The 18,301-nt window shown below is 65.9% G+C and overlaps 4 protein-coding genes across 6 annotated transcripts; 1 reads left to right on the forward strand and 3 right to left on the reverse strand.

The window, feature by feature from the left end:
* The first annotated feature begins 1,499 nt into the window (after positions 1-1,499).
* ATXN7L3 (ataxin 7 like 3) lies at positions 1,500-9,179 on the forward strand. Of its 2 annotated transcripts, none has more exons than XM_064733643.1 (13): positions 1,500-1,657; positions 3,114-3,220; positions 3,310-3,442; positions 3,802-3,973; positions 4,501-4,598; positions 4,803-4,825; positions 4,900-4,945; positions 5,720-5,751; positions 5,863-5,931; positions 6,177-6,220; positions 6,327-6,398; positions 6,655-6,788; positions 7,305-9,179. In XM_064733643.1, the coding sequence occupies exons 2-13, from the start codon at positions 3,170-3,172 to the stop codon at positions 7,454-7,456; spliced, it is 1,026 nt and encodes a 341-aa protein (XP_064589713.1). In that variant the 5' UTR covers positions 1,500-1,657; positions 3,114-3,169; the 3' UTR covers positions 7,457-9,179. The 2 variants fall into 2 exon arrangements, with proteins under 2 accessions (XP_064589713.1, XP_064589714.1); XM_064733644.1 differs by lacking the exon at positions 1,500-1,657 and adding an exon at positions 2,436-2,453.
* A 104-nt stretch (positions 9,180-9,283) lies between these two features.
* TMUB2 (transmembrane and ubiquitin like domain containing 2) lies at positions 9,284-11,274 on the reverse strand. The gene is made up of 3 exons (XM_064733645.1): positions 11,159-11,274; positions 10,187-10,920; positions 9,284-9,906 (listed from the first exon to the last, which is right to left on the reverse strand). Exons 2-3 carry the CDS (start codon positions 10,648-10,650, stop codon positions 9,537-9,539), a joined length of 834 nt encoding a protein of 277 aa, XP_064589715.1. The 5' UTR covers positions 10,651-10,920; positions 11,159-11,274; the 3' UTR covers positions 9,284-9,536.
* Positions 11,275-11,615: 341 nt separating this feature from the next.
* ASB16 (ankyrin repeat and SOCS box containing 16) lies at positions 11,616-14,179 on the reverse strand. 2 transcript variants are annotated; one of them, XM_064733881.1, is made up of 5 exons: positions 13,714-14,179; positions 13,096-13,363; positions 12,239-12,731; positions 12,049-12,162; positions 11,704-11,971 (listed from the first exon to the last, which is right to left on the reverse strand). In XM_064733881.1, exons 1-5 carry the CDS (start codon positions 14,012-14,014, stop codon positions 11,786-11,788), a joined length of 1,362 nt encoding a protein of 453 aa, XP_064589951.1. In that variant the 5' UTR covers positions 14,015-14,179; the 3' UTR covers positions 11,704-11,785. The 2 variants fall into 2 exon arrangements, with proteins under 2 accessions (XP_064589950.1, XP_064589951.1); XM_064733880.1 differs by having other exon boundaries at positions 11,616-12,162.
* Positions 14,180-14,333: 154 nt separating this feature from the next.
* On the reverse strand, positions 14,334-18,179 carry HROB (homologous recombination factor with OB-fold). Its single transcript, XM_064733879.1, has 10 exons — positions 18,083-18,179; positions 17,782-17,832; positions 16,808-17,674; positions 16,220-16,303; positions 15,978-16,118; positions 15,660-15,768; positions 15,475-15,560; positions 15,027-15,131; positions 14,723-14,912; positions 14,334-14,614 (listed from the first exon to the last, which is right to left on the reverse strand). The coding sequence occupies exons 1-10, from the start codon at positions 18,083-18,085 to the stop codon at positions 14,541-14,543; spliced, it is 1,710 nt and encodes a 569-aa protein (XP_064589949.1). The 5' UTR covers positions 18,086-18,179; the 3' UTR covers positions 14,334-14,540.
* Between the last annotated feature and the right edge of the window lie 122 nt (positions 18,180-18,301).

Raw genomic sequence — 18,301 nt, forward strand, 5'->3', positions numbered from 1 at the left:
GGGCTGACAAAACACCATTTTGGGCAAACTGCCCCCAAACGTGGGGCAAGGGGGTGAAGCCGGGTGCCCCCGCACGGACAATCCCCCCGAGTCCCCCCAGGACCGGGGCCCCCAAGAGAACCCAGATGGTGTCACCCCCCCCTCCCCCCCCAGTGTCCATCTGTCCGTCCCTCTGCTTCCCCCTCCCACTCACCCCAATCCATTTGGGATTTTCCTTTCATTTTCATCCCAATTTTTAATCGCCGCCCCTCCCAAAATCCCCTAAGGGGAACCCCCCCCTCCCCATCCCTTTTTTTCTGCTGAATGTACCCAGCACTGTCGTGTTTTAGTGGATGTGTTTTTAGTACAAAAAAAAAGACAAAAAAAAAAAATTAAACCCCACCTTTTTTTCCCCCCTCCCCACCTTTTTTTCTGTTTAAAAAAAAAAAAAAAGGTAAAAAAAAATGAAATAATAAAAAAGAAAAATTCTTACAGCGCCGACAATTTGGGAGGGGGGGGGAAAGACGTTTGCGCTGCAAGAGAATTCCTGAGTGCATTTTGGCACTGCCACAAAATCCCGGGATCCTTTAGATGGAAGTTCTTGTGAATTACGTTAAAAAAAAAAAAGGCAAAAAAACACCAAAAAAAAAAAAAAGATTAAAAAAAAATCATCTTTTTTTTCTAATATTTAAAGAGTGTTTTTGTAGGTTTAAAAAAAAGACAAAAAAAAAAAGGAAAAAAAAAAGAAAAATAATAATAATCCCGACTCGGAATTTGTACGGCTGAGCGGGACGCGGGGGTCACATCCTCGGTTTCCCGGTTTGCTTGGGGTTTTGGTTCTTTTTGTTTTGTTTTGTTTTGTTTATTTTTTGAGTTTTTTGGGGTTTTTTGTTTTTCCTTTTTTTTTTCTCTTTTTTTTTTTTTTTGTATAATAAAGTGAAAAATAATGTTTCTGTTCTCATGTCATTACTATAAAAAAATAAAACTTTAGGAAAAAAAAACGGACAAGCCTGAGGAGTGTTTTTCCTCCTTCGTGTGGGATCTCCTTTGGGGGGTCCATTGTGGGAGGGCTCAATTTTGGGGGTTCTGTGGCCCTAGGGGTTTGCAAGGTGGGATCTGGAGGCATCTGTGGATCTGGAATGTCACTGGGAGCTCTCAGTGGAGGGTGTAGAGATGAGGGTCGGGGTGTCTGCGGGTTTCGGGGGGTCCGGGGGGATTCGAGGGTTCCGGGGGATTCGGGGGGTGCGGGAGGAGATCCGGGCCCCGCCCCTCCAAGCCACGCCCATCAAGCCACGCCCATCCTGGCTCCGCCCCCATCGCCCCGCCCCGTCCCTCCCCCGTGACTCTGACGAGGCCCCGCGCGGCGGCGGCGGCTCCGGCCCCTCCCATTGGCCGCGGCCCCTGACGGCGCCTCCCCATTGGCCAGCGACGGCGGGGCGGGGCCGGGCCGTGCGCGCGCCGGGCGCGTCGCCCCTCCCCTCCCTCACCCCCCTCATCCCCCTGGGCCGCCGCCGCCGCCGCCGGGCGGAGGCACCGCCAGGCCCGGCCCGGCCGCTCCGTCCGCTCGGCACGGCCCCGCACCGGCCCCGACCATGGCGAGTCGCCGCCGGGCCCCGCGCCGGAGCGGCGGGGGCCGCTGAGCCGGCCCCGCCCCGGCCCCGGCGGACCCTCCGCGCCGGTGAGTGACCGCCCGAGCCGCCCCTCCCGGCCCGGAGCTCCCGCCCTCGGGGCCCTGCCCGCCCGCCCGTGGGGCCCCGCCGCACCGGAGAGCGGCCTGCTGACCCCGCCCCGGGGCGCCCCGGGACCCCGCGATCCGCCCGGGATCAACCCCGGGGCCGCCCCGCCGGTGCCCTCCCACCCCCCGTCCCGGAGGCCCCGGGACCTTCACCAGCTCCTGAGCCTCCCCTTCCTCTTCCCCCTCCCTCGCTCTCTACCTGAGGGCCCCCAAGGCCCTCTCGGCCCCCGCCAGGCCTGTGGGGAACTCCTGAGATCCCCTTCTCCTCCCTTTCCTGCCCCCCCCCCGATTCCTGAGAGTCCCCACAACCCTCACTGGGCCCCCCAGCCCTATGTGAGAACCCCCCGGCCCTCAGATCTCCCTTCCACCCCATTTTCCTGTTTTTCCATCCACTCCCGAGACCTCCGGGCCTTCCCTTGTCTCCCCCAGACCGGCGAGAGACCCCCCTGAGCCGCCCCTAACCCCCCTTTCCTGCCTGTGCCCCCCACCCTCCTCTCCTGAGAGCTCCCAGCAGCACCCCTGGACCCCCAGGCCCTGAGACCCCTCATTCCCTACCCCCCACCCTGATCCTGAGAGCCCCTGGGACCCTCCCTGGCTCCCCCAGCCCTATGGGAGTCCCCCATTCTCCCTCTCCTTTTTCTGCCTCAGCTTGGGGGTGCACTGGGGGCTGAGCCAATTCCAGCCCCTGTTTCCTCTTTCTGTTGTGGAAGGAAGAAATCCATGGATCAGCAGGATTGGGGTGTGTAGGGGGGTGTGGAGACCCCTCTTGTATCCCCCCCACCCCAGTGGCTGTGCAGAGTCCCCCCAGCTCCCCCAGTGACAATCAGGGGTTCCACTGCTCAGCACCGATGGATGCTGGGGGTGTCTGACCATGACTTTGGGGTCTTTAGACTCCCATTGTTGGGGAGAGAGGCCAGGCCCCATTTTGGGGGGACACACAGTGCTCCCCTCCCTGCCCTGTCCCCCCTCCATGTACTGCAGGGGAGGGTGATGCAGCAAAACCCACTGGTTGGGGACAGTTTGGGGACACCCCGAGTCCCCCTATGCTCACCTACAGCCCTGAGACAATGGGGGGGTGAGGTGGGGCTCCTGGGGGGTTTGACACCTCTCTGAAGGCCAGGCACATCCAGGCTGGCCTGAGGGGTGGGGGGACAGTGGGGGACATCCCACCCATGTCAGCCAGTGTCCCCCACTAACCTGGGGGGGATCCATGCCAGGCTGGGGAGGGTCCTGCCCAGCTGGGAGACCCCCAAGATCCCCCCACTTCACTCCTGGAGGGTTTAACCCCAGCACTGGGGACATCCCAGGGTGTGCAGCGGGGTTCTGGCTGGGAAGGGGTGGGGAGGGGTCTGCAGGTGAGGGTGGAGGTGCCAGTGAGACCCCCCCCCCGTTCCCCCAGCCCCCCGTGTCCCGTGCTATGAGCGTTCGGCGTGACTTCTCCGCAAGCAGCTGCAAATGAAAATGGAGGATATGTCTTTGTCTGGCCTGGATAACAGCAAACTGGAGGTGAGCTGTCCTGTCTGGGGGGTCTGTCTGTCCCCTGGGGTATCCGTGTGTCCCCTCCCCATCCCTAACAGCCCCCCCTGGGTCCCCAGGCCATCGCACACGAGATCTACACGGAGCTGGTGGAGGATGCCTGCCTGGGGCTGTGCTTCGAGGTGCACCGGGCTGTCAAGTGCGGCTACTTCTTCCTGGATGACACAGACCCCGACAGCATGAAGGACTTTGGTGAGCCCCCTGAGTTCCCCAGGGCTCAGGGTGACACTGGTGACAGGGACACAGCCAGGCCCGTGCCCTCTGAGGGGATTGGTGCTCCCCACACACAGGCATGTGGGTTTGAGGGCCGCTGATGGGCATTAAACACACAAATGTCCCCCCAACAGTGACCAGAGGGGTAAATGTGGGTGCACTGACCCCCAAAATGTGGTGCTGGGGTGCTGGGGGACACAGCTGGGCTGTGGGTGGGAGGTGGCAGAGACCCCCTGCTTTCAGCCCTGCTGAGGCTGTGGGGAGGGTCTGGCAGCCCCAGAGACCCCCCAGAGCAGATGTGGGGTGTCAGGGCAGGACCTGAGCGTGTCCCCCCGCAGAGATCGTGGACCAGCCGGGCGTGGACATCTTCGGGCAGGTGTACAACCAGTGGAAGAACAAGGAGTGCGTGTGCCCCAACTGCAGCCGCAGCATCGCCGCCTCGCGCTTCGCCCCGCACCTGGAGAAGTGCCTGGGCATGGGCCGCAACAGCAGCCGCATCGCCAACCGCAGGTGGGGCTGCAGCTCCCGGGGAAACTGAGGCACCGGGGCCTGGCTGGGGGATCTCACCCTGGGGGTGCTGTGGGTTCCAGCTCTGGGGAGCCTGGGATGGGAATTTGGCCAAGTCTGGGTCACCCCGGTCCTCGTTTTTCATCCTGGGGGTGTCCACTTTGGTTCACCATGGAGCTCCTCTTCTTCCCTGCCCCTGAGCTCCTCTTGTTCTTCCCTGCCCTGGAGCTCTCTTGTTCTTTCCTGCCCTGAGCTCCTCTTGTTCTTCCCTGCCAGTTTATCCCTCCTGGGAAAATGAGCTGGGAACTCCAGGTCCTGTGTGTCCCCCCCAGGTGCTCTGTCCCTCCTGGGTCCTGTGTTCCTCCTGGATGTTCTGTACCCCCTGCCTCGGTGGCTTCTGGGGACTCCTGTCTGGATCCCTGGCTGCAGGGGAGGATGGGAGGGTACCAGGGGACATGGGATGCATGCTGAGGCTCCGTAGAGGACGTGGGACAGACCCCAGCCATGATCTCCCTCCCCTCCCCGCTCAGGATCGCGAGCAGCAACAACCTGAACAAGTCCGAGAGTGACCAGGAGGACAACGATGACATCAATGACAATGACTGGTCCTATGGCTCTGAGAAGAAAGGTGAGGAGGGGTCTCTGGTGCCCTGAGGGGTGGGGGACATGTCCTGCCTGCCCCATGGCCCCTGAAGCCCGGTCCTGGCTGCGTGTGTAGGGGGAGAGCAGCTGTGGGTGGTGGTCCCAGCCCTGGGGAGGCAGCAGTGGCTCTGGGCTTGGGGCTGCAGGCCCTGGAAAAGGTCAAACCTTTCCTTTCTGTCTCTCCCCACAGCAAAGAAGAGGAAGTCGGATAAGGTGAGGGGTGCAGGGAAGGGTGGGGGGCGCGGGGAGGACACAGGACACCCCCAACACCCCCCCTCTTGTTGCAGAACCCCAACTCGCCCCGCAGGTCCAAGTCCCTGAAACACAAAAATGGTGAGAGGGCGGGGCTTAAAACGGGGGCGGGGACTCACACCTTTGGGGCGGGGCTAAAATGAGGACAGAGACTCACCTTTGGGGTGGGGCTAAAATAGGGAGGGGCTCACACCTTTGGGGCGGGCTGAAATGGGGAGGGGCTCACACCTTTGGGTGGGCTAAAAGGGGAGGGGCTCACACCTTTGGGCGGGCTAAAATGGGAGGGCTCACACCTTTGGGGTGGGCTAAAATAGGGAGGGGCTCACACCTTTGGGTGGGGCTAAATCAGGACAGATACCTTTGGGGCGGGGCTAAAATGGGGAGGGGCTCACACCTTTGGGGTGGGGCTAAAATGGGGAGGGGCTCACACCTTTGGGGCGGGGCTAAAATGGGGAGGGGCTCACACCTTTGGGGCGGGGCTAAAATGGGGAGGGGCTCACACCTTTGGGGCGGGGCTAAAAGGGGAGGGCTCACACCCTTGGGCGGGGCTAAAATGGGGAGGGGCTCACACCTTTGGGGCGGGGCTAAAATAGGGAGGGGCTCACACCTTTGGGGCGGGGCTAAAAGGGGGAGGGGCTCACACCTTTGGGGCGGGGCTAAAATGGGGAGGGGCTCACACCTTTGGGGTGGGGCTTGCAGGGGCTGGGCACATGTAGGGGTGGGGTATTTGGGGTGGGTGGGGCAGCTGCAGTGGGTGGGGCTTGTGGGGGGGTGGAGCTGTCCCTGGCTGTGGGAGGGGACCCTGGGGGTCCCAGGCTGGGGGCAGGACCCCCCCTCACCTTTCCTCCCTCCCAGGCGAGATCGGTGGGAACCCCGACCCCTTCAAGGTGAGCCTGGGATGGGGGGAGATGGCTGCCAGTCCCTGCTGTGCCTCCCCAGGGGCCGTGGTGCCCCCAGGAGGGTCCCCCCAGGCCTGAGCCTGCTCTCTGCCCCCCCAGTACAGCAACTCAGCTGGCATCAACTACGAGACGCTGGGCCCCGAGGAGCTGCGGACGCTGCTCACCACGGTGAGGGGATGGGGACAGGGACAGGGGGGCTCCACAGGGGATGGGACCCCGGGGATCTCTCCCAGCTGGGCTCCATCCCACTGGGACTGGTTTCCAGACTGGGAATGGGGATGTGCAGCAGGTCCTGATCGTGGGGTGGTGGCTGCTTTGTCTGGGATTCAGCACTGGGAGCCTGTGGTGGTGCAGCACAGCCCTGGGGTCACTCACCTGTCCCCCCCAAACTCACCTGTCCCTTCTCTCCCCAGCAATGCGGGGTCATTTCCGAACACACCAAGAAGATGTGCACCAGGTGAGGGTGGCCCTGCTCACTCTGGGGGGCTTCCCCAGGGTCCCCAACCTGCCCAGATGCCATGGGAGGGGGGAAGGCCCAGCTCAGCGCTGTGTCTCACCCCCAGGTCCCTGCGGTGTCCCCAGCACACGGATGAGCAGCGCAGGGCAGTCCGGGTTTACCTCCTCGGGCCCTCCGCGTAAGTGGCTGCACATCGGGGTCCCCAAGGTCTGGGGGTCACTGTGGAAAGGGACTGGGGGGCTGCACGGGGTGCTCAGGTGGGGCTGGGGATAGGGACAGCCCTGGGGGGGCCTGCAGGGGCTGGGAGCCCAGGGCTGGGGGTGGGATTTGGTGTACCCAAATTTGGGTTGTGAGGGCTGGGCTGAGCCCCTGGGTGTCCCCCTGGCATCTGGGGGGCTCTGTCCCCACGTGCCCTGTGTCACACCTGTGCCCAGGTCCCTGCCCGAGGCCGAGGGCGGCGTGGAGAACGACAGCTTCGAGGTGGCCGAGAGCCAGGCCCTGATGAGCCGCCTGCAGTGGGACGGCTCCTCCGACATCTCCCCCTCCGACTCGGCCTCCTCCAAAGCCAGTGAGTGTTCAGGGGCTGGGGGGCAAACTCTGGGGCACAGACCCCTCTGAGGGGCAAATCCTGGGGCACAGACCCCTCTGAGGGGCAAACTCTGGGGCACAGACCCCTCTGAGGGGCAAATCCTGGGGCACAGACCCCTCTGAGGGGCAAATCCTGGGGCACAGACCCCTCTGAGGGGCAAACTCTGGGGCACAGACCCCTCTGAGGGGCAAATCCTGGGGCACAGACCCCTCTGAGGGGCAAATCCTGGGGCACAGACCCCTCTGAGGGGCAAACTCTGGGGCACAGACCCCTCTGAGGGGGCAAACCCAGCTGTTCTGGCACGTCCCCAGTACAAGAGGAGTTGAACAGATCATGGCTCCAAAGCCTGGAGCACCTTGTCCTCCACTTGGGAGGAACAGGAACATTTTGGGGTACATTTTCTTGGGTGTTGACCAGAGTTGGGCATCACCCAGTCCGTTTTAGGGCTCATCTCCTCCCTGACACCCCCATTTCTTCCCTTCCTCCCTTCCCCAGGTACAAACAACTCCGAGTCCCGCAAGACCAAGAAGAAGAAGCCGCACCTGGGGCTGGTGAGCGGCGCCCCAGGGCTCGGCTCCAGCAAGAAGAAGAAGCCCAAGCCCCCCGCCCCCCACACCCCCAGCATCTACGACGACATCAACAACTGAGCCCCGCCGAGCTGGGGAGGGGCAGGACGGACAGAGGGACGGACAGGGGCCAGGACAGCCCCCAGGCACCCCCCGGGCCAGACACAATGTGGGTACCGGGGCACAGAGGACTCAGCTGTCGCTGGAGTGGGGCTGGATTTGGGGAGCCCCCGTTAGTGCCCCCCTTCCTCCCCCCTGCCCCGGTGCCTCTATTTATTCTGTGACAGTTTTTGTACCTGGGGCTCCTGTTGGGGGTCACCCTCAGACATGGGGGTACAGCCCCCCCTTCCCTCCCTCCCAGCACCCCCAAAGCCAGCTGTGCCCCCCACACCCGCTCCTCACTCACCCCAGTGGGGTGGGGGGCACCTGGACACTCTGGGCCTGGGTCAGGGGGTGGTGAATCCCCCCTGCCCTGGGCTGGCACTCGCCGGTCGGGCTGGCTCAGGAGGGGGGGTCACACTCAGAGGACAAGGGAGCACCCCGTCACCCCCAGATCTGTTCAGCTGTGCCTGCATTTGCCTGTTGGGGGTCCCGAGGGCCTGGCAGTGCCCACACAGGGGGTCACAGGGGGCTGCATGCTGCATCCTTCATGTTTGGGGCTGTTCATGGGCTGGGTCTGGGGGTGGGGGGAGCTGCTGTGACCATCCCTGTGCCAAACTGTTTGGGGAGGGGGCACCCCAACCTGCCAGAGTGGAGCTGGGAATGGAGCAGAACTGGGGGGGAAGCCCAGCCCAGCCTCAGTGCAGAGCCCCCCACTCCTGGTGTCCCCAGGGCAGCTCTGTGTGCCCTCCACACCTGCCTGGGGACCTGCTGCTGCACTCGGGGGGTCGGTGGGGACCCCCACAGCTCTGGCAGGCGTTTGCACCCCCACAGGCTCTGCTGTTGTTTGGGGGGCCGGGACCAGCGCCCCGCTGTGCGGGCCGGGGGGGGACAGGTTCCTCTGGCTGGATCCAGCTCACCCCTGCCCTGGGATCCCCTCCCTGCAGCTTTGTCCATCCCAGGGGCTGTGCTGGGGACAGGCTTGGCTCCATCCCCTCTGCTGTCCCCCCCCCATGGCTGTCTGACCCCCATCTGGCCGTGTGTCCCCAGCGTGGGGCTCTGTCTGTCCCCCCAGCCCGGTGCCCTGGCTCGTCCTCTCGCTGGGATCACACATTATGGTGCTCTGACTCTGGATTCACTATTTGTTTTCAAACTGCTGCTAAAGGCTGGGCTGGGGGGGGGTCCTGCAGAGCCCTGGGCACCTCAGAACGCTGCAGCCCCCCCTGCATGGGGACCCCCGTGTGCTCCCTCCTGCTGCAGCTTTGGGGCTGGGCCGGTCTGGCCACCGGGGCATGCCAAGCTGGCCTTTGTGTGCCCCGGGGCCTGAGCACGGGGCTGTGGGCACCCAAAAACACGGGGAACCACCCCAAACTGCCTGGGGGAGGGCACGGTGAGCTGGGGCTGTGTGGGGAGGCAGCCTGAGCCCCTTCCCCTGCAGGAGGGGCGCTGCAATTTGGGGTCCAAGGGGTGCAGTGGGGTTTGGGGGGCTCAGATTGTGCCCTGTGACCCCCCCAGGTCGGTGTCCTCACCCCCCCCCCGGTGTTTCTGCGTGTCCCCCCCGCAGGGGAACTGAGCCCTTGTGAGGTCTGTGTGTCCCGTGAGTGGGTTGTGGCTGCCCCTGTAAATAAAACTGCATCTTGACTTGGTATCCCTGGCATTAATTACAGCTCCTTAATTAAGCAGGGCCTTTACCCCTCCCATCCATCTCCCCCCACTCCGTTCACCACGGGTGGGGCCGGATTTGATTTTATACCCCCGAGCAGTGTGGGTGGGTAGGAAAGAGCAGCCCCAGGGCAGGAAGGCAAGCACTGGGGTGACTTGACACCCTTTATTTGCATTAAAAAGTCCTTGGGAAGAAGCCACGGCCCGTTTCGGTGCTGTCCCACTCCCCGGAGCTGGGGCTGGGGTGGGGGCAGCGGGGTTTGAGGGGGGCACAGCCCCTTTTTGGGGCTAAAGTCCTGCAGCAAGGCTGGCACGTACACGCTGAGCTGCCACCGCGCTGGCTCCGGCCACAGAGCAGGGACAGCGGCGACACCGCGGTGCCTCCCCCGCTGCTGCCCCCTCAGCCCGCCTGTCCGTACAGCCCGAAGGCCAGGAAGGTGACGAGCACGGTGACACCGATCAGCGACACGGTGGCCGGCGCCGTGAAGAGCTGCCGGTAGTTGATGCGGAAATACCAGCCCAGCGCCAGCACCACCATCACCGTGGGCACCATGAGCGTGCCCCCGCCCAGCGGCAGCGCCGGGGCCGCGGGGCCGGCGGGGCCGGGCTCGGGCAGCGCGGGAGCGGCCGCGCCGGTGCCCCGGCAGCGGTGGCAGTGGATGACACAGTTGTCGGTGATGCGCAGCGAGCGCAGCGTCCGCGCCTGGTCCTGCAGCAGCTGCCCGCGGTAGATGAGCTTCATCTGGCTCTCCTGGCCCGGGAAGTATTTGCTGCGGGACGAGGGAGGCTTGGAGGCGGCAGAGAGGGGCTCGGGGACCCCCACCCGGGATAGGAACCCCCCCACATGCACCCAATCCGGGGTGGGGACCCCCGCACTGTGTAACGGGGAGGGGACAGCCATAGCACTTCCACCGCCGCCTCTTTCAAACTCGCTGTTTCAAAGCCCACGGGGTATTTTCGGCACAACGGGAGGGATCAAAGCCCTCCCCCGGTCGGCGGGAGGGAGGGGCGGTTTGCACCGGGAGGGGGCTGCTCACACCCGGGCCTCACCTCTTGAGAATCCCCACGGTGTCCTCGGGCCGCGCCACCGCCACCTCCTCGGTGTCGTTGAGGAACTTGAGGCGGATCTTGATGAGGCCGGGACAGGCGTCCCCCGCCCCGGTGGCACCGGGCTCGGTGTCCGGCAGCTGCTCCCGGCCGGGACCGGCACCGGGGCCGCTCCCGCTGTCCGCCCGTGCCGCCGCCCCCCGTTCCTCCTCCGCCTTCTCCTCCGCGCTCTCGGCGCTCCCGGTGGGCTCTGGGGCCTCGGCCGCCCCCGCGGTGCCCGGGTAGGGCGGGAGGGGCCCGAGGCGGATGACGGCCGCGTCCCCGGTGCCCAGCAGCTGCCCGCTGCCCTCGGCCACGTACGTGGACAGCCAGGCCAGCACCAGCGCCAGCGCCAGCACGGCCAGCCCGGCCACCAGCGTCACCTCGTCCCCCACGCCCGGGATGAGCGGGGCGGCCGGGGGCTCCATCTCCGCCACCCCCGAGCGGTTCCCGGTGTGACCAAGCGGGGCGGCCCCGGTGCCGCCTCCGGGCTCAGAACAGACCCCGGGGCTGCTGCTCCCGGTGCCCGGAGACCGCAGGGACGGGAGCTCCTCGCTGCGGGTTTTTCTCCTCGCTCCCGAGACGCCGAAGCGGCAGCGCTGCGCTCACCTCACCGGGCCCGGCGGAGGGTCCCGGGGGTCCCGGAGGGTCCCGCAGCCCCTCGGTGCCCAGCGGGGCAGGGTCAGGCCATCCCCGACCTGCAGGGAGCAGAGCGATGCGGTCAGCGGGGCCCGGGCACTGCGGGGCGGGAGGAACCGGGGGTGTCCCTGCCCGTCCCCGGGGGTCCCGGTGTGTCCCTTCCGGTCCCCGTGTATCCCTGGGGTGCCGGTGCGTCCCTGCCATCCCCTGCCATCCCGGGGGTGCCGGTGTGTCCCTGTCGGTCCCGGGGTGTCCCCGCCATCCCCGAGGGTCCCGGTACCACCCCCCCCCACTCACCGCCTCCCGCCGCCGCCGCCCGCGCCGGAAGCGCCACGTCACAGCGGGCCGCCGCTAGGGGGCGGGACGGGGCGGCGGGCGCGCAGGGTTACGTCACGGCCGCGCCCAGTGGGCGTGGCAAATAGGGGCGGAGCCAACTTGACTCACCCCTAAGTAGGCGGGGCTATAAGTGGGCGGGACTATGACGAGAGGCGGGGTTTGTTGGGGCGGAGTCGCGGCGGGGCGGGGCCTCGGGAGCACCGTGGGAACCCACGGGGCCTGACGGGGACCGGACCCCCCCCGGCCGCGCTGTCACCCCCTCCACAGTCTCCGTGTCCTCCAGGGCCCGTCTGTCCCCTCCCTGCCACCTGTGACCCACTGACTCTGTCTCTCCTCATTCTCTGTCCCCACAGTCCCCTGTTCCTCCCTCATCCCCTGTCCCCCTCATCCACTCTCCCCCCATTCCCTGTCTCCCCTTATCCCCTGTCCCCACAGTCCCCCGTCCCCACAGCAGCCACCATTGCCCACGCTGCTCCCACAGGGACAAAGACGCCTCAAGAGCCACCTCTGCCATATCCTTTATTGACACTAAGGCACGGGGAGCAAGGGGACATGGAGGGCACACCAGTGGGGACACACGGAGCGCCCTCAGGAGATGAGCCCCTCGATGGGCAGCTGGAGGTAGCGGCGCAGGGGAGGTGGCAGTGCCAGCCTGGGCACGGCGGCGCGGCAGCGGGCGCCCAGGTGACGCCGGATGGCCACACGTGCCAGGTGCTGCAGCCGCCGCGGCTGCCCCGCCATGCGCACGGCCGAGGCATAGAACTCCTGGTGCTCCTGTGTGGGGACACGGGGCTCAGTGGGCTGGCTGGGGACACGGGGACACTCCAGGACACCCCAGGACACCCCGTTACCTCCCAGAGCTCGGGGGGCACGGCCTCCACCCAGCCGTCGGCGGGGGGCACGCGGTCATAGGCATTGAGCATCACCTCCAGCGCCGGCGGGTGCTGGCAGCACAGCCTGAGCATCTGCCAGCAGAGCTGTGTCACGGGGGGGTGACACCGCCAGTGCCACCTCCCCGTGCCCCCGTCACCCTCTGCCCACCTTGGGGTGCGCGGGGAGGGCTCCGTGGTCCAGCAGCAGGGTGAGGGTCTCCTCGGGGCACTGCTGGCGGTACTCGAGCACGGCACGCAGGGCGCAGTCCATGGGGGTGTCCCCGGCGCCGTTGGGGACGGTGGCGTCGGCGCCGTGGCGCAGCAGCAGCCGGGCCATGGCGGGGTGCCCGTTGGCACAGGCGTTGTGCAGCGGCGTGTGGCCCTTGCGCCCCGCGGCCCCGGGCTCGGCGCCGGCCTCCAGCAGCCGCTCGGCCACGCGCAGGAAGCGCTCCGAGTCCTCGGGGCGCTCGGCCGCCGCCGCCGCCGCGTTCAGGGGGGTCTCGCCCTGGTGGGTGCGCACGGAGGGGTCGGCGCCGTGGTGCAGGTACAGCTCCACGTGGGCCACCAGCCCCTGGCGCGCCGCCACGTGCAGCGCTGTCACCTGGCGGTCACGGGTGCCCAGGTTCACCTGCGCGCCGTGCGCCAGCAGCAGCTCCGCACACCTGGAGATAGGGTGGAAAGGGTGAGGGGACACTTTGGCAACCATGGGACACAACCAGGACGTGCCATCCCTAGGGACATCCTCAGGACATAATGGAGAGGCCTGGCTCCCAAGGGACACCCCCAGGGACACCCTGGAGAGGCCTGGCTCCCAAGGGACACCCCCAGGGACACCCTGGAGAGACCTGTCACCCATGGGACACCCCCAGGGACACCCTGGAGAGGCCTGGCTCCCAATGGACAGCCCCAGGGACACCCCACAGGCCCCTGGCTCCCAGATTAGGTGGGTGGGGCAGAAGTGAGGATTTCATGGGCGGGGCCTCTCATGCAGATGAGCCCCACCCTGGTCCGCAGGTGAGCCCGTACCTGAGGCTGTGGGGCGCCGTGCAGAGGTGCAGCGGGGCCGAGCCGTCGGCGCTCAGCACGTTGGGGTCGGCGCCAAAGGCCAGGAGCAGGCGGGCGCAGTTGGGGTGGGGGGCGGCCGCGCTGTCGTGCAGGGGGGCTCTGCCGCCCACCACGGCGTCCACGGCCGCGCCCCGCAGCAGCAGGTGCCGGGCACAGTCCTCGTAGCCGCGGGCGGCGGCGATGCGCAGGGCGGAGGTGTGCTGCTGGCGGGGGCTCAGCACCCAGAGCCCTGCGGGGTCAGCGGGGGCTGCTGGAGAGCAGCTGGAGCCCCCTGACCCGCACCCACCCACCCAGAGCCCTGCGGGGTCAGCGGGGGCTGCTGGAGAGCAGCTGGACCCCCCAGACCCGCACCCACCCACCCAGAGCCCTGCCGGAGTGGGGGGAGCAGGGGGGCACCGTGGCGCTGCCCTGTGCACCCACCCCACTCCTGACTCCTGCTCCCCCAGGAACCAGAGCAGCCGGCCCTGCTCCCCCTGCCCACCTGGAGCTGCACCCCTGTCCTGGCCCCCCACCTGTTTTGCAGGGGGAACGGGAGGGAAAGGAGAAGGGAGAAGAAAGGAAGGACCCCCAGCCCCGTACCCTGCTCCGGTGACCACACCAGCTCCTCGCTGACCGTCTCCAGCACCGCATTGGCCGTGGCCTCGTCCCTGAAGATGCTCTGGACGCGGCGCAGGTCCCCGGCGTAGAGCGCGTTGTGCACGGCGGGGTCGCGGCAGACCTGGCGCCGCCGGGGGGGGCTCGGGGGGGTCCCGGGCAGGAGGCGGCGCTCGGCGGATCCCCGGGCCAGCGCCCGGCGCCGGTCGTCCCGCTCCAGCAGCTCCCGCTGCAGCCGCAGCGAGCGCAGCGCCGACGGGCTGAAGGCGAACGACTCGTGGGCCATGGGAGCCCCGCAGGGCAGGGGAGGCTCCGGGGACAGCGAGCGCGGCCCTGAGCCTCGGGAGGGGGTTATAAATAGGGCTGTGCCCCACACACGGATGTGGAATCAAATCCCAGAGTCAGGGGCCTATAAATAACTCGTGGTGGTAAACAGAGTCACGGGGTGCGGGGAGGTTTAACCTGTTGGTGGGTGCGAGGTGGGGGTGTCCCATGGGGAGGGATTTGGGGACCCCCCCTCAGTCCTGCGGGGCTGTGAGACCCTCAGGAACGGCTCCTCCCAGCCAGGGAAAGGACAGAGGGGTGACACACGAGGACACAGGTGATGCAGAAACAAAACAGCCCTTTAATGCAGGTTTGGGAGCGAGAGGGGCCCCTGTGCCCCAGGATTGGGGACAGTGCTGAGGACACTTTCCCCGGGCCTCCCCAGCTCTCAGCTCCACCACGAACAGCACGGACACGCAGAGGGAGGAGCAGGTGGGTGGGTGGCAGGTGTGTCACCTGCTCCTCGGCACTGTCACCCTCTGCTGGGCTCAGCCACAGTCCACCTGAGCTGGGGCTGAGAAGAAATCCTCGGGCAGCTCTCCCAGGAGCCCGTCCAGGTCATCTGCAGGGCACAGCAGGACGTGAGTTTTGTGTCATGGTGGAATTGTTCAGGTTGGGAACCTGCTCTCCACAGAGCTTTTCCTCCCCTCCCAGAGTGGGTCTGACTCACCCATGTCACATCCATCAGCTCCTGCTGGCTCTTCCCAGCTGGGATCAGAGCTCGGTGGGCACAGGGAGCCCCCAGGACGCTGCTCTGCACTGTGTCCACTTGTCCTCGACTGTCCCCAGTCCTCAGGAGCAGGGACACCCTGGGTGGGCTGTGCAGGGGGGTCTGGAGCCGGCTCAGCCTGGGCAGGGACCTGCAAAACCCAGTGGGGATGAATTATTGGGGGATTCATCCAGCCCTCCCCCTTCTCTCGGGGGTCCCCATAGCCCAGACCCCCCTGGGGGTCCCAGCAGTGCCCCCTCCTCACCTGCCGGGGGGAGCAGCCCTCGGGCTCAGGTGGGAAGATCCTGAGGAGGTTGGTGGGGGTCACGTTGAGGTAGTGGTTGCGGTGGGAGGGGGAGAAGACCCCGACCTGCAGAGAGGGCAGAGACAGCTCCTGGATAAACAGTGCCCCATTTATGGAAATCTTAGGAAACGAAGGGTGAAATTTTAGCAAGAGTTGAGAAAAATCCTGAGGTGAAAAACTGTGGGAGATCCTTTTCTTGTATTTGTAGTGCCAGGGTGCAATGGAATGGGAACAGGGATGTACCACGTGCACTGGTTCCTCTTATCCCCTTATCCTAATACTTACAGTCCCAGTTCTGGGGTTTAATGGGGTTGGGAATGGGACAGGCAATGTGCTGTATCACCACCCTGCATTCCCCTGGCATCAGACCCCACTGGGGTGCGATAAGGAGCCCCCCAGCTCTCCTCACCTGCCTCAGGAGCAGCACGGAGCCGGCCCGGAGCTCGCTCTGCCTCTGCTCCAGCAGCAGGCGGTGCACGGTGCCCTGCATCTCCCCTGGCAATGAGGATGGCATCCCTGAGCCCTGGGGGCGATGGGCAGAGCCCCACCGGGCACAGGAACCGCCAGGCACAGGTACCATGGGGGCACACTCACCTGTGGGGTCCCGGAACACGGCGCCAGCACCGGCACTGCTCCTGGTCAGGGTTTTGATCATCACAGCCATGCTGGGGACTTTGTTTTTTGGGAGCTGCTTCAGGGCTGCCTGCACAGCACAACGGGGATTTTGGGGTGACCTTGGGCAGGCCTGGGAGTTGAACCCCGTGTGGGATATCCCAGGAGTCTACAGCCCTCGTCACCCATGGGATGTGGACGTCTGTGCCCAGCTCAGCTCAGCCCCCTCCCCAGAGGTTCCCAGCCCTACAAGCAGCTCTGAGGGGCGAGGGAAGAGCAGGAATCTTGGGCCGCCCTCACCTTGCGGAGCACCATGACCACGCTGTAGGTGTGGAGGAAGCAGCTGGGGTCTCTCTCATCCAGCCCCAGCTCTGTCTTCATGGCCAGCCAGGGCCCCTTCCCGAAATCCTCCTCGGTGGGCAGTGGGGAGCTGGACAGCGCCTGGGGTCAGGGACATCCATGGTCACAGAGCCCCAGGGGCTCCTTCCCTGCCCAGCATCCCACTGGGGTCTGCCCAAGCAGGGGTGGGATTGGGGGGTTACCTGAGCCCGCGGCTTCGCCACAGCCCCGTGAGCAGGAGTTTGGGGAGCCGACACCAGGATCTCCTCCAGCAGCTTCCCCGAGTGCTTGTGGGGCAGGGAGAGATGTCCAGGGATCTGCCTGGCTTCATCAGATGCTCCCATCCCATTCCAGCCCACAACCAACTCCCACTTCTGTCCTATCCCAACCCATTGCATTCCTGATCCCATTCCCATCCCATCCTTCCCTATCTCCATCCCATCCTTACCCAGTTCCCATGCTGTCCCCATACTCATCCCATCCTCACCCCATTCCTATGCTTTCCAGATCCCCATCCCATCCTTACCCAGTCCCCATGATGGGGACCAAAACTCACAACCCAAACTCACATCCCACTCCCCTTTCTGTCCTATTCCAACCCACTGCATTCCTGTCCCCATCTCCATCTCATCCTCACCCGGTTCCCATCCCCATCCCATCCTTACCCAGTTCCCATGCTGTCCCTGTCTCCATCCCCATCCCCATCCCATTCCCATGCTGTTCCCATCCCATCCTTACCCAGTCCCCACACCATCCCCACCCCACCCCATCCCTGCCCGGTTTCCCCCCACCTGTTGGGGCAGGATCCCGGCAGGCCCCGGGAAGCGCCGGCTCTCCCTGCGCCCGGGGGCTCGGGGGGGTCCCCGGGGGGCTTTGCTGGCCGCTGTCACCAGCTGCACCAGGTGGTTGGTGACCACGGGGGCGCTGGGGGGGCCGGGAGCGTTGGGAGCCACCGGGGGGTTCGGGAAACTGGGGGAACCTGAGGGGGGTTTGGGGGGCAGCCGGGGCTGGGGGCAGCTCTGTGCTGGGGGGGTCCAAGGCGCTGAGGGGCTGCTCCTTGCTAGGGGTGCTTGGATGGGCCTCAGGCACGGAGCCCCCGGAGCAGGGATGGAGCCTCCAGAGCTTCCCGTGGAAATGGGGGGTCTGGGGGTGCAGGCACCGGCCGCGCTGGGCCGCAGCACCAGTTTGGGACTGGGGAGGGGGCTCTGCCTGTCCTGCACCCCCCTGGAGCCAGGGATCAGCTCCTCTCCCACCCTGAGCTTTTTGGGGGCCCCACATTCCTGAGCGTTCTCCTTCCCTGGGCACTTCCATGGCGGCTTCTTGCAGCGCTCAGGGGGCACCGGGGCAGTGCCAGCCCCCAGGGGCACCTCGGGACCCTCCAGCTCCCTGCAGGCCGCCAGGAAAAGGTCATTGTCCAGCTCATCCTGGGGGGCTGTCCCCAGAGATGGGGGGCCCTGGAATCCCACGGGAGGCTCGCCCTGCCCGGCGAGGGGCCGGAGAGTGGGGGCTTTAATGGGATGGGGGTTACTGGGATGGGGCACACTGGGATGGGGGTTACTGGGATGGGGTTCACTGGGAGGAACCGGGACGACGCTGGATGAGGAATGCCCGGGGGTCACAAACTGGTTCTCTGCATCTTCCACAGCAGAGAGGAAATCCTGTGGAAATAAATAGCGGGAATTCAAACGGCTCCGTGCGTTCCCCAGACTCCCCCTGCAGGCTCAGCGCACCTCGGGGGGGGCCCAGGCTATTGGGGATCCCTCACCTCATCCTCCAGCTCCCCGTCGGTCCCAAAAAGCTTCTGCAAGTGGCAGGACTGTGGGATAAAGGAGAAGAACGGGGTTGCGAGGGACACACAGGCTGGGGGGCCCTGGCTGGGCCCGGAGGTTCCGCCGCGGGACGCTCGGGGGCCCCGGAAAGGCCTCGCAGGCCCCGAGGCGACCCCGGATCGGCCCCCCCGCCACCGCGCAGGGCCCGCAGAGATCCCTTTGTTGGAGACCTCCGTGGGAACCCCAGATCGCCCCCCGGGCACCCCAAAACCGGCTCCGTTCCCCCGGCCCCGTTACCATGGCAGCGCCGCCACCCCGGCCCGGCCCCGGAGGCGGAAGCGGCGGGGCCGGGACTCGAACCCGCGGTCCCCGGGGAAGGGGCGGAACTTCCCCTGCGGCACCGGGCGCCCCCTGGCGGCGGGCAGGAGGCGCGGTCGTGCCCCTTAAAGGGCCACGCACCCCCTTTCCCTGCGCGTGTCACATGTGCACACGCGTGTGTCCCGCGTCACCCGGCCG

This window comes from Zonotrichia leucophrys, chromosome 27, assembly GCF_028769735.1.
Source record: "Zonotrichia leucophrys gambelii isolate GWCS_2022_RI chromosome 27, RI_Zleu_2.0, whole genome shotgun sequence".
In the NCBI taxonomy this organism is placed as follows: domain Eukaryota; kingdom Metazoa; phylum Chordata; class Aves; order Passeriformes; family Passerellidae; genus Zonotrichia; species Zonotrichia leucophrys.